Below are 17574 nucleotides of genomic sequence, written 5' to 3'. Positions count from 1 at the left end.
ATTTTTTATACCAATAAAACCTGAAGGTCTTAAGTGCAAAACTTTTATTTGTTTGTGAATTTTTCGGCAAGAAGATGTGAGATGGGGCATCATAGATCAACTTTTTGAAGATAAACTCAAATAATCGGGGCATACTCAAAGCAAGAAGAAGGTGAAATAAAAGGGAATGATTTAAATAATTCTATAATGTATTAATTACATTGTTTTCATATAAATAAAAGTTAATCTTGAATATTCATCGCCTTGAGGATACCACTTTTTTCAAGGACTTTTGTGTGTGAAATGATGAACGTCTTTATTTCAATATCCATTCACAAAAGGATAAAAAGATATATCTTTTATTGTCCCCATTTGAGTCTGATTCAACCCTAACCAAGGATCACCCTCCAAACTAGGGGCAAAGGTGAAGGAAATCTTCTCGTAAGAGTGAAGACCATCAATTCATATCAAGTGAGAAATAACAAGGAACCACAAGTAAGATCAAATGCAAACTGTGGAGATCAAATCCAGCTAAGAATAACTAAAGAAGTTCCAAATACAAGAAATAAAGAGGACAATAATGTGCTCAAATCAATTGAAGTCCTAAAACTCATCCAATAAATTCATATTCAAGATAGAAATAGAAAAAGAAAAAACATAGAGAAAAAAGTGAACGAAAAAAAAGAAAAAATAGAGAAGAAGAAAAAAAGGAGAAAGTAAAAAAAATAGATCAATCACTTCAAGACGAGTGACTCATTGAGCCTTAAGCCATGAGGTTGATCAAGTAAAAATGGTTCAAAGATCCAGATTTAACAAGAAGAGCGAGAAATGTTGAAGATATAGGAAAATGGATATGAATTCTAGGGTGAAAACCCAAAAAATAGGCAGTCTAGAGGGATCCAGAAAAAGAATGAAAATAAAAGATAAGCGGCAAGCAAATTCAAATTTGATAAAATAAGATTGAAGGTATCATAATGAATTGATCCTTTGTACAATCACCTTTAAACACTTGTTGGGGCCTATTATCCCTTTCTTTCATAACTGTAGCCTACATTATATGCCTAAAAAGTTCCTTCTAATCGTACATGGAGTTCTAAGCAGAAGAGACTATCTTCATATTTCATTTCGCCTCTCAGGATTAATTTTTTATTTGCAAAAGGTTTTCTAAAATCTTTAATGCATAATAGGAAAAATGACAAAGGGGGTTCAAGATGTAAAATTTTGAAAGACGTCTTGAAGCGAAAGGAAGATTCGAGTTGAAAACCTGAAAGGACGACTCGAATATTAAATTGAGCAACTACGACATAAGAGGCGGTCTTACAAATCTCTTAATGAAGCACACCACATCACAAATGTGCTTCAGAGAGTTTGGAACCAGTATCTCTAGAAGATGAACATAACAATCACTTCCTCAAGTTAGTGGACACCAAAGAACCAAATATGATGTAATACAAAGGCCAACCTGAGAGACCTTACCTTTCCAGAATCAACCTATACCTCAAATTTTTCATTAATATTGACACTTGTCAAAGGGTTATAATTCTTGAAGAATCGAAAGAGTAATTGATTTGTTTGATACTCAATGAACTATTGTTTTATAATTTGTTTTAATTGCAAGCCCATTGCATGGGACACCAGTTTTTAAAAATGCTTCATCAAACATTTTCACATTTTGAAAAATTTAAAGAGGAAGAAAAACATTTTCAAACAGGATAATCTCTCGAGAATGAATGAGGTTCTTGAAGATGATGAGACTTTTTATGCCTCAAATTAAGAAGTGAGAAACAAATAAAAGCCAAAGCATGAAGAATAAACAGTATAGGAGAAATTAAGACATTCTTCGTTTTCTTTCAAAACAATGAAGTTTGAAAGATCAAAAGACTCAAGAACAAAACTTCTCATACTTTGTTGTGACATCATCAACATCAATAATAGATCATGAAGTAGGCATTCACTTTAATAAGAAGGGCTTGTGATTTTTGATCAATGATGCAAGACTGAGACCAGTCAATGATGAAATTTTGACACTCAAATAGGGATTAGTCATGAAAGTATCCACATTGGGGCATGACCAAAGACCCATATCATGTTGAGATAACAAGGTTTAGCCCGAAAAGTCATCAAGAATGAGCCTCACAAATTTGAGTGTCAGGGGCAGAACATGAATTTGAGAAGAGCTTACCATGTAGAGCAAACCATTCAAGCATCAATTAATAGTAAAGTCCTAGAAAAACAAATTTGATAGCGTAATTGAGTCAAGGATAGAAAGGGGCATCATGATCTTCCAATGAAAATAGAAGATTCATGATGTCAAAATCCCAACAAGTGAAACCTCAAATACAGGGAATAATGTTTAAAGAGGTAGAACCTGAAGAACAGAGGGGCTCAATCCACAAAAGAAGTGTTACTTTGAAGTGGGGCATGTTACCTGGCCATTAAGTTGTTTTCATATAATTTAAAATTGAGATTTTCAGAAAATAAAATTTTTGAAAAGTAAGAAAGCGATTTCCAAAGTTTCTTACGTAGTAAACTATTTCCAAAATTGGTAAGTCCTTCGGGCCATCAGTAAATCTTTCAAGCATGATGATTAAATCCTTCAGGTCATCTGTCAGTCTTTCGAGCAAGATGATAAGTCCTTCGGGCCATCTATAAGACCTTCGGGCAAGACGCTTTCATGTGATAATTTGAAATTTGAGAAATCAATTTTCAAAGTTTCTCATTTAGTATTTTCAAAAAATGAAAATTTTTGAAAAGTAAGAAAGTGATTTCCAAAGTTTCTTACCTAGTAAACTATTACCAAAATTGGTAAGTCCTTCACGCCATCAGTAAGTCTTTCAAGCATCATGATTAAATCCTTCGAGTTATCTGTCAATCTTTCGAGCAAGATGATAAGTCCTCCGGGCCATCTATAAGACCTTCGGGCAAGATGCTTTCATGTGATAATTTGAAAAATGAGAAGGCAATTTTCAAAGTTTCTCATTAGTATTTTCAGAAAATGAAATTTTTGAAAAGCAAGAAAGCAATTTCCAAAGTTTCTTAACTAGTAAACTATTTCCAAAATTGGTAAGTCTTTCAGGCCATCAGTAAGTATTTCGAGAATGATGATTAAATCCTTTGGGTCATTTGTCAGACTCATTTGAGATAATGTCAATATGAAACTGAACAAAAATGTGTTGTCTTTTTTATCTTTTTCCTATTCTTGTTACTATTTATTATTATTACTATTATTATTATTATTATTATTATTATTATTATTTATTTTTATTTTTTATTATAGGCCCATTACAACAAGACCAAGTTGCATCCAATTACAAGAGGCCAACCAACCTAACCACAATCCCAACAAAACCCAAAACCACAAGCATTTGAAACCCTAGGGTTTCCAGCTGCCGCAAGCAATGGTTTCACTAGCGCCGCGTCACTGCCAAAGCCTCCACCGCCAGTGCCACTGTTGCTGAGGTTATCCCCAACTACTTCACCATCGTGATCTACAACAAAACAAGTCAAACAATATCATTTACAGTAAAAAAATCAACCAAAACCCATTAAAATTTTTTAGAATCCTAGAAAATCTAAATCTTTGAATGTGGTTTTAGGGGAAATCATTCCCCTCAGTTCTAGACTCACCAAACACTACCAAATCCATAAAATGGCTGATAAGTTTCAATTAAAAAGGAGGAGAAGTTTCGGTTACAGAGGGAGGGGGAGATCGAGGGGGATTCGAAAAAAACATAAGGGGTTTTTTGGATTCGAAAAAAAAATAGAGAAAAGAAGGAGTTTGAAAAAAAAACAAGAAAAAGATAGGACTTAGCTTGTGTCCTTCACCGGAGATCTGGTGTCCTCACTTCACCAAAGCCAAACCCTTCAAGAATCGAAGGTATTATTTTTGAAATATCTGGATTTGGTGTTCGGGTTTCATTGTTTTGGTGCTCGGTTTGTTTAGGGTTTGGAAATAGAAGTTTTATAGGGCCTAAAGAGAGTCGTCGGCCTCTTGTCGGGTCTAGTTGGGCGTCACCAGAGAAGGCTTTGCCCTCTCATCGAAGAAGATAATGAGAGATGGGGTTGAGCAGTTGAGAATAAAAGAAAATGGGGGCTAGGGTAAATTTTTACCCAAAATACCACATGTATTTCGTTGGAAAAACGGTAGCGTTTAGAGGTTAGGGCAGTATGTCTCTTAGCGCATGGGATACCGCGGGTAAGAGTCCATCCAGTTCTTATTTAATTTGTTTTGGCCCCCTAATCTAGTATTTTAGGTTTCCAAATTTGACCCTTTACTTTGTGTACCTTTCATTTTGGTCCTATGTACCAGCTCATTTTAATTTATGTTTTTTACATTTCGCTTGTAATTTGACCACTTTTTATTTTTGTCCCCAGGTTTATATGTTTCAAGTTCTTTCCTGTTTATGCATTTGACATGTTTTATTTCAAAACTTTCATTTTAATCACATGATTGTTTATGGATAAAACATGATTCTAGTGATGATATGATGTGATCTTTGTGCTTCATAACTAAATATGGATTGGTTTAATTTGTTGTTATAACCCGAAATTTACTTATCATCTAAATTTGGTCACCATTGTATGTTGCTTTGATGTGTATACCTATATTAATTTATAATTTGATAATGATGAACATTTTACATTTAATTTTAATACATAATACATGTTTGGCACTTTCCTACTGCATTAATTTTATAAATACTTCTTTGTCCTTAGCTCTCTTACATTAAATTTAACATAATAGATTATTTAATTCATTTTATAAATACTTCTTTGTCCTTAGCTCTCTTACATTAAATTTAACATAATAGATTATTTAATTCATTACTATGAAATGTACCTGTCAACTTTTATTTTAAGATGTTTGTAGGTATATACATTAATTTCATTAGATAAAGATAAAATATTAATGTATTGCTTAAAGTATGCTCCAAAATATTATACATGTGCAAATGATCACTTATAGATCTAGATTCTTTTATTTATTTATTTGGAATCCTTTAATTAAATTGCATATTAAACTATATGAAACCCTCAAAAGCACGACTTGATTCGAATCGGAATAATTTGATTAAGAGTAATACTATTTCATTTTACGATTATTGTGAAGTGATTGTCTTAATGTATAAGAATGTTACTTCTGATGATTTTAAAATGAAATTGTATCCTGTCAAGTGGAAACCTAAAATTCAACCACACCTAAAATTTGAGAATGAAGGAAAAATAAATGTTCTTCTATTTAAATTCTTCGAGAAAAGATCATTAGAACTTATAAAATGTTTGATCTCGACGTCTTTAAATGATCGAATATCCTTCTTCTTTCTAAAAGGATTGTTAATTCATATTTAATTAATTTCTATTTTATCATCATTTATGCATTCGATTTAATAATAAATTTTAGAAGGAAATAGTAATATTTCTTTATTTCAATTGGAGTAAAAATGATTGCTCTAAGGCATGAGAGGAATTTTCTTCTCGATAGGAAATAATTAAATGTTGTCGTTTTCCGTACTAAAATTCAAGGAATGTGTTTAAAAAGAAGCCTTAAATTTAATTTGTTTTATTTATTTTATTTTATTGTTATTGATGTATTTGAATTTGGAATTAATAATGAACTTTAGAATTGTAATATTTCTTTATTTCAATTGGAGTAGGAATTGATTGTTTTAAGGCATGAGAGATTGATTCTTCTCGATAGGAAATAACTAAATATTATTGTGTTTCGTCCTAAAATTCAAAGAATATTATTTGTATGGGATCTTGAATTAAATTAAATTTGAACTTGTAAGATTCATTGCGAAGACAAGTAATTAATCGACTAGGTACCGATTTAGGGCGTTGTGGGGGTGTTAATTCTTCTCCACGGGTAATCGACTCCCAAACTCAACTTTTTGGTAACGTAAACCGTAAAATTGTTGTTTTAATTAAAATTAATATTTTTATTAAAATGACAACCCTAATCAAGGATTTGTGACGACTCCTCGAACCATGTGTTATTTTAAGAAAATGCCAAACTATTCGAAACGAGATTTTTTTTTAAATCCCATAAAAATTAAATTTATTTTTTAAAAGAAAAATCGTTTCGACAATATTATTGTGTTAATTGCTTTTCTTTACTTGATTAAGTGTCTAACACTATATACTAAGATTTGGAGGGCTCCTCTTGGGTAAAACCATATTTATCCAAGACCAATTTCCTGTAACTTCTGCGGAGGGACTTGAATAATGAAGAAACCCATGTTTGGTACATATGTAATAATAGAAATTAAAAAAAAAATACATGAGTTTGAAAATAATTTATCAAAATATAAATAAAAATTGACACAAATCTAAACTTGATATTAGTAAGATGAGTAAAAACTTAAGTAAAGTAATCCTTATTTATCATTAACCCATTTGTTAGCATTAAGACCTAATATCAAAGAATTATTATTAGAGTTTAATTTCCACCCTAAAATTTATCAAGAAATCTCACGTCATAACTTTATTAGGCATCACAAAGGTATCAATTATTAGGCCCAATTAGGGTACTAATTCGAACCTTTAACTCTTAAGGGTATTTTTTAGTATTTCTAAGACTTGGAACCTTATCCTAGTCTTTAGAAGGGTTGGGGACCTCAAGGGAGTCTAATGGACCCATTTTAACGGAGGTGGCACAAAACAAGCCGATGGAGCTTGAAATAACCCTAAAGTTTTGAAACTCCGAGGCTAATTTTGAACCTCACCGAAATTTTAGGGTAGGTTTCAAAAGCTTCAAGTACCTTTATCGAAATAGTTTCAAAATTGATCCTTAATTTCGAAACTATTGAAAAAATTATCTAAGTTAAATGACCTCAAATTTCACCCAAGACCTTTTAAATGTAAAATAAACGTCAAATATGTATTTTAGCACCTTTAAACATGGATCAAACATTGAAAAAATCATTAAACCATTATTGGGTACCAAGCAACATGCTAAATAACCATAAACACTCGAGCACATACATTAGGCCACCCAAGCGTTACATTAATCTAAAATATGAAGCATTTTAAAGTTAAGAGTGAATTACTTCAATTTTTAAGCAAGAAGAGCCTTTATCCATAATTCCAGTACCTTACCCTTCCCCTTAACGTTGGAGGATTCAACTTGTTTAAGATATCATCTTTACGCTAGAATGAAAAACCAAACTTAGAAACGCAAACAAAAATGAAGAAAGGACAATGTTCGAAGCAACAATGAGCTTATCAGAAAAAAGTTTGGGCATTTTCGTGATTAAAGAGAACCCATGAAGAAGCGGACCTTTTCCCCCTGTTCCATAAGCTTAACCTGGAACAGGGCTGTAAAATAGTTTGCATTAGCTGCAAACATGGCTGATGTTTTGTAAAATATGCTGCTAGTTTTTCATCCTTTTATTGAAAAATTCTGATTGATTTTGTATTTTACATTATTTTTATTTGCCTTCTCTTCATTCTTACAAAATGTATGCCTCATTTGTTGCTAACATCAAGGCACGCCCTTGATCGCTTTCTCCAAAATATTTCTATGGTGATCGATTTATGAAAGAAGCGATTTCTGATATACAAATCAAGGAAAGGAACCAAAATCAAAACGATGGTGCTGTTTGAAGACAACTATAGGGCTCTTAACACTGTGCCCTTTGTTGCTCCTCCACTCAAGTGTAGCTGATAGGATATCTGTCCCATTCTTCATCGAACCGCCCTTCACCGAAACTTTGAAAGATTTCTTTTGGTGTTTCCTTTTAAATTTCATTGTTTTTGGAATAACTGCAATGGAAAGTTCCTTGGGAGCTGTCACTTTTGCCTTGATCTCAAGATTCTCACCTCCAACATTGGTTACAGTCCTGTAAAACACAGCTGAAATTCTCGATTCTGTACCGCTGAGATGGATGTGCATGGAAGGGTAGTTAAGCCCGTCGAAGCCTAATGCAGGTTTAAAACTGGAACAGTTGTATTTGTGCTTGCCTCGGATGAGTAGGCCAATGGTCGTTCTATTGTACCCTTCTTTGCAAAGGAAACTTATGTAGGAACTCTCGTTAATGTCATAGATCAGTCCAGGGTTTACAGCTCTGGTTGGATTTATCTGACCCGATCCCGAGCTTAGTTCTTCGAACTCGTCTTTGATTTTCATCGGTGTTGCTGAAGCAAGAAAATGGTATGGTGATTGAATTAGGAAGTAAAATTTGGATCATCTATCTATTTGCTTGGTGTGATGTGGAAGTCTTACCGGTAGTCATGAGAGCCGACTTGATTGCAGCCGGCGACCAGTCCGGGTGGAAAGACTTCACATACGCTGCAGCAGCTGAAGCATGGGGGCAAGACATAGATGTGCCGGACATAATGTTGAATGCCGAATAGCGTCGGTCAGTTGGATCGCCGGTTATCGAGGTCAGTTGCGTGTAGGCACCCAGTATGTTTAGTCCTGGAGCAGTAACATCGGGCTGGCCATGGGAAAATTTTGAGTTAAAACCAAAATGAAGGGAAATAAACAACAAAGAGAGGCGAGAAGATTGATTTATTGACCTTGAGAATGTTTCTGTTTGTTAACTGGGGCCCTCTAGAAGAGAAAGAAGCCACAAAGGGAGCATCCATATGAACTGTTCTAGTCTTATATATGACAGCTTCAGGGTTCCTGGCATCATTGAATGCATTTCACCACCATCCGTAAGCTTTTTCATTGTTGAATCAAAGATTCCGAAAGTGGAAAAAAGAAGGCTTACTTTGTGGAGTTAATATATCGATCGAGCTTATCGCCGTTCTTGCTACGGACCACAACAGTTGCAGGTATAAGAGCGAGGGAATAATGGTCTGTTAGTTCATCAATGGCCATTATGGTTCCTGCCCCATCCAGCATCCTGATACTATCATCCTGACCGGAAACCCCTAGGCAATAAACGATCTTCCCCTTCACCTTGTCCTTGTCCAGTGTTCCGGAATCGCAAGCACTTTAATCGGTTTTAAACGCAATAAATCAGAGGTCTCATGCGAAAAGAGAAACATATTTGTTAAATTTACCTGCTGCTAATATATACCTGATATTTCCATAGTAAAAATCTCCAGTAACATTGGTTGCATGTGCTCCATCTGTGAAAGGGTACATCTTGTTTTTCATTGAAAATGTGTTGATTCCAAAGCCCTGTGTTTTGACGTATGAGACCAGATTTAGTTCGATTATATGTGAGTGCAGATATTTACAAGAAAGAACTGAAAGCGTACAGAAGTTATTGTGCCATCGCCGAGCTTAATAGTTGAGATGAATTGCCTATCGATGCTGCTTGCTGCAACAGTCAAAATCCATGGTGCGACGTTTATAACCGTTTCAAGCGTCGGACCACCGTTTCCTCCGGCACAAGATGTCAAGATCCCTTTTCTCATAGCATGAAAAGCTCCTATAGCTACAGAGTCATTGAAATAGCCCGTGGAGTCACCTCCTAATGAAAGGGATATCAAGTCCACTCCATCGGCAATGGCATCGTCAAACGCAGCCAGTACATCCATGTCGCTACATCCCTCGCTCCAGCAAACTTTGTACATGGCTATACGTGCAGATGGCACTCCACCTCGAGCCGTTCCTTTGGCTATGCCATTTAAGCTGGAGCCCTTCACAGGTATGCCGGCAGCAGTGGAGGCGGTATGAGTGCCATGGCCGTCAGTGTCAACCGGAGTCGGTTCATCAGGACCACCACTAAAGTCTTCTAGATGATAATATCTTGCACCAATGACTTTGCTGCTCATGTTGAAAAGCTTGAACATCAGAATTTGGAGTATTTTAGCATCAATAGAATATGTAATTCTCGGTGTTTTTAGAGAAATTACTTGTTGCAACCAGTGAAGTTGGCTCCTTTATCACATTTACCCTTCCATGTAGCTGGTGGAGGTCCATAACCTGCATCGTTAAAACTGGGAGATTCCGGCCAAATACCTAACGACATTATGATTAAACCGTGCATCATTACCTCGGAATAAGATTATTCTAATATTTCCGAAAAAGGAAAATAAAAGATAACCAAATTTACCAGTGTCCATTAAACCAACTATGATATTGCTTTCAACACTGCCGTGGATGTTGTTTGAACTTTCAGTCACTCCCAGAAAATCCCATGATCTCGTTGTAAGAAGTTTGCGCTTTGTGTTTTCAAATACTGATGCCACTCCGTCTTCCTCTGCAAAACAATTTGATTATTCATTAACAAATGAAATAATAATAAACATACATACATACATGCATGCATACATACATACCTGATAGTCTCTTTGCTTCATCCGGTAAAAGCCATGCCGCAAAACCATTGATGCTTTTTCGATAGCTATATATTTTGGATTCTCTTGCTAAATCCTCACTACAAGAACAATACCATCCCAATGAGATAATTCATCAGTATAAACAAAAACTTAATCTGCAGACATATGTATTACTCTCCAACTGCTTTAAGCAGCAGGTTATGATGTTCATCCATGGCCGATATCCTGGCTCCATTTTCTGGCACTTCTCCCATGTATACAATATATGGCTGTCATCAAACAGTACACGTATTAACATCAAAAAGGAAATCAGCAAGGGATTATATAAAATATATATATACCTTTCGTTCATTTTCTGTTGATCCTCCAACACAGTTGGCTGTTGCAAGACATAGAAAACAAGAAGCAAATGCAAAATATAGAATCATTGTTACTGCAGTGATGTGTAAAGTATAAAATGAGTGTCCATTTTTGTTTGTTATAAATAGATGATATGGTGGGGGGGAAAAGATCATGGGAGAGGTTGTTTAGTTCCACGCATGCATGCAAGAGATGATCTGTGAGCGTAAAGTATGGTCAGTTATACTTTGACTAATTAATTGAAAAGAATATGAATGAATAGAATGAATTTTGTTTTAAATGTCAGATTTTTTTGGCTCTTTTCTTGGGATTTTCAAATTAGTAAGCTGCTCGTTCCTAGTTCTCTAAATTTGATAAAGTAAATAAATATATATTTTGATACCTGAATTTTTATTTAGATGTAATTATATATCTAATTTTTCATATAATTAGATATTTAAATTTGATTTTTAGGTTTATTTTGATGTCTAAATTTAATTTTGACCTAATTGATACTCGAACCTTACTCATTGATTCAAATTCTATTTTTTATCTAAACGGTTAGGGATTAACACAGGACCCGAATTTGACGGGTTATAATCTGACTCGATCGAGTCGGATTTTTAAAAAAAGTTAGATTCAGGTGGGGTTGAGTTTTTAAAAATATGTTCGGGTTGGGTCGGGTTTAGGGTGAAAAATACCCGACTCAACTTGAAAAATAATGTAAATTTACCTTATATATTTAGAAAAAATTGTAATAATAATCATATATATATTATTTTCTCAATTAGATCCCTATTTTAATTGAATAAAAATAATATTTTTTATAAATATATTTATTTCGAGTTTAGTTCGGGTTTTATCTCAAAAAGTCGGATTGAGTTTTCAGTCCGACTTTTCAGTGGAGAGTATATATTTTCGGGTCAGGTCGGATCAGGTTGATCAAAAACCCGACCCAACCTGACCCTTGTCCATCCCTAATCACAGTAAATGACTTACTTAAATCAATTTGAAGCATGAACCAAGCGACCTTGGTGGAGAAGAATTTGTTGTTATTTCTTGAGTTTCTGAGTTTGAGCGCCATGAATGCTAGGGGAATAAGCGTTCAATGCCAAATGATTGAGAGTTATCTCTGAATAGATATTATCTTGTACTTATTTCATATTAATAAAAAAATTAATTTAATCCATGAAATCAAGTTTAGGTACCAAATTGAACTTAAAGGTTAATTTTAATTATCTAATTGGATAAAAAAACTTTAGGGATCAAGTTAAACCTTAAAAGCAAGTTCAAATATTTAATTAGATCAAAATTTTCAAATATCAAATTACTGCTTAAAACTAAGTTAGGTGCCAATATACATATATCCTTGATCAAACTATAGTTATATTTCAATTTTCACAGAATGTCGCTCGAAGGAAGAGCTATTAGAAGGTATAATTATATTTTTTTCACTTAACATTTGCTTGTTTTTGTAATATTTTTCTTGTTGTTCTTTTACCGATCACAATTTTATTGTTATTATATTAATTTTATTAAATATTAAGTCATATGAAGTTAAACTTTTAATGAAAATGAATTAATTTATTATTTTTTAAAAATAAGATAATTATTTTATACTTTTTTATAGTGAGAAACTCAACAAAACCTGGAAATAAACATCTTGTTGGATGAGGATATAAACCTGAAAATTTATTATATACTAAAATTTATTTATTAGAGGAATCTATCCCAAAGCATGTTATGTGCTTTACTTGTAATTTTACAAACTTACAATTTTGATAAGTTCAAATGTTGGTCAAAATTGACAAGAGTTCAAATGTTACTACCAAAGAATTCATGTTGACAAGTAGTTATAATGGATACCAAATGTTACAAGTTGATTCAAGTTAGCAAGTTGATAAGTGGTCAACTTTTTTACATGGGAAAATTAATCTTTGGTCCTTAAATTATTAGGTTATTTGTAGGTTGGTCCTTAGAAATCAACTCTAAATAAGCCTAAGCATTCTCATTTGAAATCATCCAAAAAAACATCTCTCCCATTTGTTTTCTTAATTCTCCCACTTTGTAAAATTTTAGAAATTCTAACGAATTTCATTTGTTGTAATATTTTCTTAATAGTGAAGTTATCATCCGTTGGTGGTACCCGAGGAGTAGATGATATTTCGTTGAACCTCGTAAATTTGGTTCGTTCTCTCCATTATTGTTCTTTATTGAGTTTTTCTATTGTGTTTCAATATTCAATAGTTTGATGGGTTTATCTGATGTGCAACTTTGGTAGTTCTGATCTTGACATTTTAGATCGATTTTGAAATTACATTAATGTGGGAAATAACTGGATTTCCTCAACAATTAGTATCAAAGCTTCGATTGAGGTAATATGGTGGCCTCATTGCTGAAAATATCAAGTTCATGCAGTTGAATATTGTTCGTTGGCATTAAAATGAAAAAAAAATATGGATCAATTGAGACATTAAGTTCTTTATCCAAACCGGTGAGAAAGGTGATGTCAAATGCAAACTTCTCAGTAGAGTTATTCGATGGATCCGATATTTTGGCATGTGACAAGGTGACCTATTAGACGTTTTATTCCAACAAGGTCTAGACATCACCATTGAAGAAGAAAAGGTCGTAGATATAGAGGAGAAAGAATGGGAAACAATGAATCGTTTGACGTGCAACATGATTTGATCTTGTCTTTCCAAGGAGTAGAGGTATAGCTACAAAAACTAGACTTCCACAAGTAAGATGTTGAAAGCATTGGAGGAAAAATTCCTAAAGAAAAACTTTTACAATTGTCTTCACGTGAAGAAAAGATTGTTCGGATTTGATTACCAATCAGGAACTAGTATGAATGAACACATCATTGTCTTCAATGAGCTAGTGGCAGATTTATTGAGTATGGATGAAACTTTCAAATATGAAGATTTGGCTTTAATGTTTTTGTCATCTCTTCCAGATGAATTTGATAACTTTAAAATGATGTTACTTCATAGTAACCGTAAAGTTACTCTTAAATATGTAACCGTTGCTTTATATAGTTATGATCTTAGGAAGAAAACCAAGAAGAATAACAAGTATGGAGCAACGGAGGCCATTCTGGTAAGAGGTCGCTCAAAAAGTCAAAATTCAAATAGGAGAGGGAGATCAAAGTTGAAGTCCAAACTTAGAAAAGATGAATGTGTCTTTCTTCATGAGAAATACCATATAAGAAAGATTGTTCGAAGCTGAAGAAGAAAGAAAAATCTTCTCTAGATGTATGTATTGTAGATCATGATGTCAATAACTCTTATATATCATTTGTTGCTTCATCGTCATCATTTCATACATATGAGTTGATATTAGATTCTGGTTGCACCTATCATATGTCTCCTAATCGGGAGTGGTTCTCTGATTTAGTAGAACTAAATATAGGAGTTCTTTATATGGGCAACAATAATGCATGTAAAAATGTTGGGATAATTTCAATTCGATAAAAGAATCAAGATGGATCAATCAAATTTCTGATTGATGTCTGATACGTACCTAGATCAAAAAAAAATCTCTTCTCGTTGTGAGCCTCGGTGTAACACCCCAGCCCGTACTCAACCTGGATATGAGTCCGAGATGCCACATTGACTTTTAAAACAGTATTCTTATAAAATATCAAAACATTTGAACTCATATTAAGAAAATACAATAATATACTATTAAATTATGCTTCATTATAAAAATTTAAGGCAAAAATGTATTTATGAACAATACTATACGGTATGAACAGTACCATGAACAGTACCATGAACAGTGCTACAGTGCATCGATGCACTGCTATAGTACTGCTACAATGACTTTCGTAAAACATTCATAAAACTCGTAAAAATCTAAGCTTTCATCCGTATAAAATTTATCAATTTCATAGATGCATTTAAAACATTACAAAACTTAATCGTATGACTTTTCAAAACCGATTAGAACATATCGGATTTAATCCCTTATTTACATGCCAACCACTTTCCTTATTACAAAATACATATTATACATTTATGATCTGATATTTGGAAAGGAGGAACTGACCTGTCTTGCATAACTTTTATCAATCTTCCTCTTCTCAAAACCTACGTGTGAAACAATCACACGCTAAGTCGTTGACTTAGTGAGGCATATAAACATATAATAAAACTATAGAACATTTCTGTATATCATATAACACATTCATCATATCACAAAGAAACACACATAACATCATATAATTATGCAATTACCTTTGATAACCTTTTATAAGCCCATGTACATTATTGAGAACTTAAGGTATGTGAGTGCATTAAGGTTGTGCACTAATGTTGTCATCACAGCTCGTATGGGGTCCCACTAGGGGCATATGAAATTTGTTCCGAATGACCTATGTAATTGTCCATATATTCCGAAGAACATAGGTAAACTGTCCATTTGTTCCGTAGAATATAGGTAACCCTCAACTCTTGGCATGCCAACTATACCACTAGCTCTCATATCATATCACATGGGCATTATCATTTATACATTTCATATCACTTGTTCTTTCTCTTCTGTCACATACCACATGTATGTGTAACCATATATCTTATATCATATCACATGTATCACAAGTGCATGTATTCACGTAGATCATTTCATATGGCTTTTATCATTTCTTATTTGTTCATGTAAACTCGCATGTCATATCATATAACATATATCACATGTTACATTTTCACGTAATCATGTAAATCATGTAACATATAATAAAATACATAAATTTCTATGTACTAATGCACACATAATAATCACATAACATTTTATAAGTTACTTCTTACCATAGTAACTCTGTCAATGGCTCATTGCAAGCCAATGTTTGATCAATCACATAAGTACAATTTAAATTGCACTCACCTTAGTCTTGCTTTGATTCAATCCCAATTCTTTGATTATTTCGGAACTTGTTTAGGCTCAATGGAACTTGTTTAGGCTCAGTATCTACATAAACATAATTTTCAAGACGATTATCAGAAGCCTAAACCTTATAACTTGGTATGAATAACTTAGGCAAATTAATGAACCAAAATTCTATTTTTCCTTTAGGGGTGTATCAATGCACTATGGGTGCATCGGTACACAAAATAGCTTCGATATTCCCATGCGGCGATGCCTACCTGTGTGCATCGATACACACTGAATAATTTCTGGAAATTTACCCTTGATACATCGGTAAGAAAGATAAAAGAATAATTTGATACAAATGGATATTTGCAAAGAAAGATGAATCTCCTAGTAAGAAAAATGTTCGCTACAAGGCAAGAATGGTAACTAAATGTTACGCTCAAAAGGAGGGAATCAACTACAATGAAGTATTTTCCCTGTTATAAAACATTGCTCCATTAAAATATTGTAGGCTTTGGTAGTATACTTGAATTTGGCGCTAGCTCAACTTGATGTAAAGATGACTTTCTTACACGGTGATTTAGAATATGAGATATATATGACTCGGCCAGAAGGATAGAAAGATGGTGGTTGTGAAAATAGGTTTGTAAGCTGAATAAATCACTATATGGATTGAAACAATATCTGAGGTAGTGGTACAAGCAATTTGATAGCTTTATGAGGAGACACAAGTACGCCAAAAGCAAATATGATCATTTTGTGTATTTGTAAAAACTATAAGATGGATCTTTCATTTATCTCCTCTTGTTTGTTAATAATATGTTATTGCTTCGAATAGTCAAAATGATATAAACAAATTAAAGGCTCAATTTGTTGAGTTAATCGATCGATGGAATCGGCCAAGAGGGGGTGAATTGGAAATTAAAATTTTGGTGGAAGCTTTTGCAGAAAATTGAAAGTGATTGCACAGCGATTTACAGTGGTTCGACTTTCTCAACAAAGTCTACGTCCACTACCTTAGCTATCCACACTAAGGATTTTCCAACAAATTCACTAATTTGTTCTTTCTTTTGAGGCCAAAGAGATAACCTTATAACTCCCTCAAGAATTATACCCCAATTCTTGAGAACACTCTTTCTCAAAGAGAAGATTACAAATTTCGCAAACTTACAAGAAAAACCTCACAAGGTAAGATGTTTGCACAATTCTAGAACAAAGAAAGAACACTCAAGAATAAATATAATTGAGCACAATAAGTATTCTTGAAAGAAAAATGAATATTGAATGAAAAATAGGCTTAAAATGCTCAAACTTGAGGTTTGATGCTTTCTCTTTGATTCTCTCTTGATTTTAGTTGCTTGATGTTTCTTGTTGTTGATCAATGGCTTCTAAGCTTGTTTAAATACACCTTGAATCACTTTTGAACGTTGGGGATCATTAATGAAGTTATTGGAGCCGTTTAAGTGTGAAAACAATTCATATTTCTACTTGGAGCGTGGGGGGAATCGGTACCCCCTCATGGGGAATCGGTTCCCTAAGTGTAAAATTCAAATATTCGACAGTTGAACAGTGGAGGGAATCAATACCCCCTGGGGGGAATCGGTTCCCTCCGAGCACACTGATATTTCTCGGAGCAAAACCATTCAGGGGGAATCGGTACCCCCTTGGGGGAATCGGTTCCCTCTGGACAAACTGTAATTTTTGGCTTTGAAACGGTTCGAAATACTTTGTAAAATTGTTTTGAAATTATTTTAAGATTAAAACTTAATTTTACACTTGAGTAAGGATTAAAAATGACATTTGAAAGATTTGGAGTAATATTTTGATATTCGAATAATTATATCGAATATACTTAGAAAATCTTTTTGGAAAATCTTAAAATTCATTTAACTTAATTTGTTATATCGAAATATCAAAATGTTTTCAACACAATTGAATCAAGAGTTTGAGATGAAAGATCTAGGTGAGGTCAAGAAGATTCTTGTTATAGAGATAAGTAAAGATAATCAGAGAGGCAATCTTTGTTTGAAACAAAAACAATATCTTAAAAAGGTATTGCAATGTTTTGGCATGAATGAAGAAACCAAACATTTGGAAGCTTTATGTATACGATAGTGTGTACGCGTTTTGACATCTCACATG

At 33.5% G+C, this 17574-nt stretch overlaps 1 protein-coding gene across 1 annotated transcript; it reads right to left on the bottom strand.

Annotated features, from left to right (window-relative positions):
* Positions 1–3306: 3306 nt before the first annotated feature.
* On the bottom strand, positions 3307–10646 carry LOC120171240 (subtilisin-like protease SBT4.15). The gene is made up of 12 exons (XM_039178976.1): positions 10560–10646; positions 10393–10487; positions 10219–10316; positions 9993–10139; positions 9793–9898; positions 9193–9703; positions 9009–9112; positions 8697–8921; positions 8500–8608; positions 8204–8417; positions 7558–8115; positions 3307–3467 (listed from the first exon to the last, which is right to left on the bottom strand). Exons 1-12 carry the CDS (start codon positions 10644–10646, stop codon positions 3307–3309), a joined length of 2415 nt encoding a protein of 804 aa, XP_039034907.1.
* Between the last annotated feature and the right edge of the window lie 6928 nt (positions 10647–17574).

The sequence above is a fragment of the Hibiscus syriacus genome, unplaced genomic scaffold (assembly GCF_006381635.1).
Source record: "Hibiscus syriacus cultivar Baekdansim isolate YM2019G1 unplaced genomic scaffold, ASM638163v2 tig00111817_pilon, whole genome shotgun sequence".
NCBI classification, from domain to species: Eukaryota; Viridiplantae; Streptophyta; class Magnoliopsida; order Malvales; family Malvaceae; genus Hibiscus; species Hibiscus syriacus.
The sequence above is the reverse complement of the archived record's forward strand: the minus strand, read 5'-3'. Positions and strand labels throughout refer to the sequence as shown.

Excerpts from the sequence above, each read along its gene's own strand:
- LOC120171240 (XM_039178976.1), bottom strand. The coding sequence starts at position 10,646 with ATGATTCTATATTTTGCATTTGCTTCTTGTTTTCTATGTCTTGCAACA. Across the intron at positions 10,488-10,559 it reads CAACAGAAAATGAACGAAAG|CCATATATTGTATACATGGG; the intron begins GTATATATATAT and ends GTTTGATGACAG. Across the intron at positions 8,609-8,696 it reads CGATATATTAACTCCACAAA|GAACCCTGAAGCTGTCATAT; the intron begins GTAAGCCTTCTT and ends CAATGATGCCAG.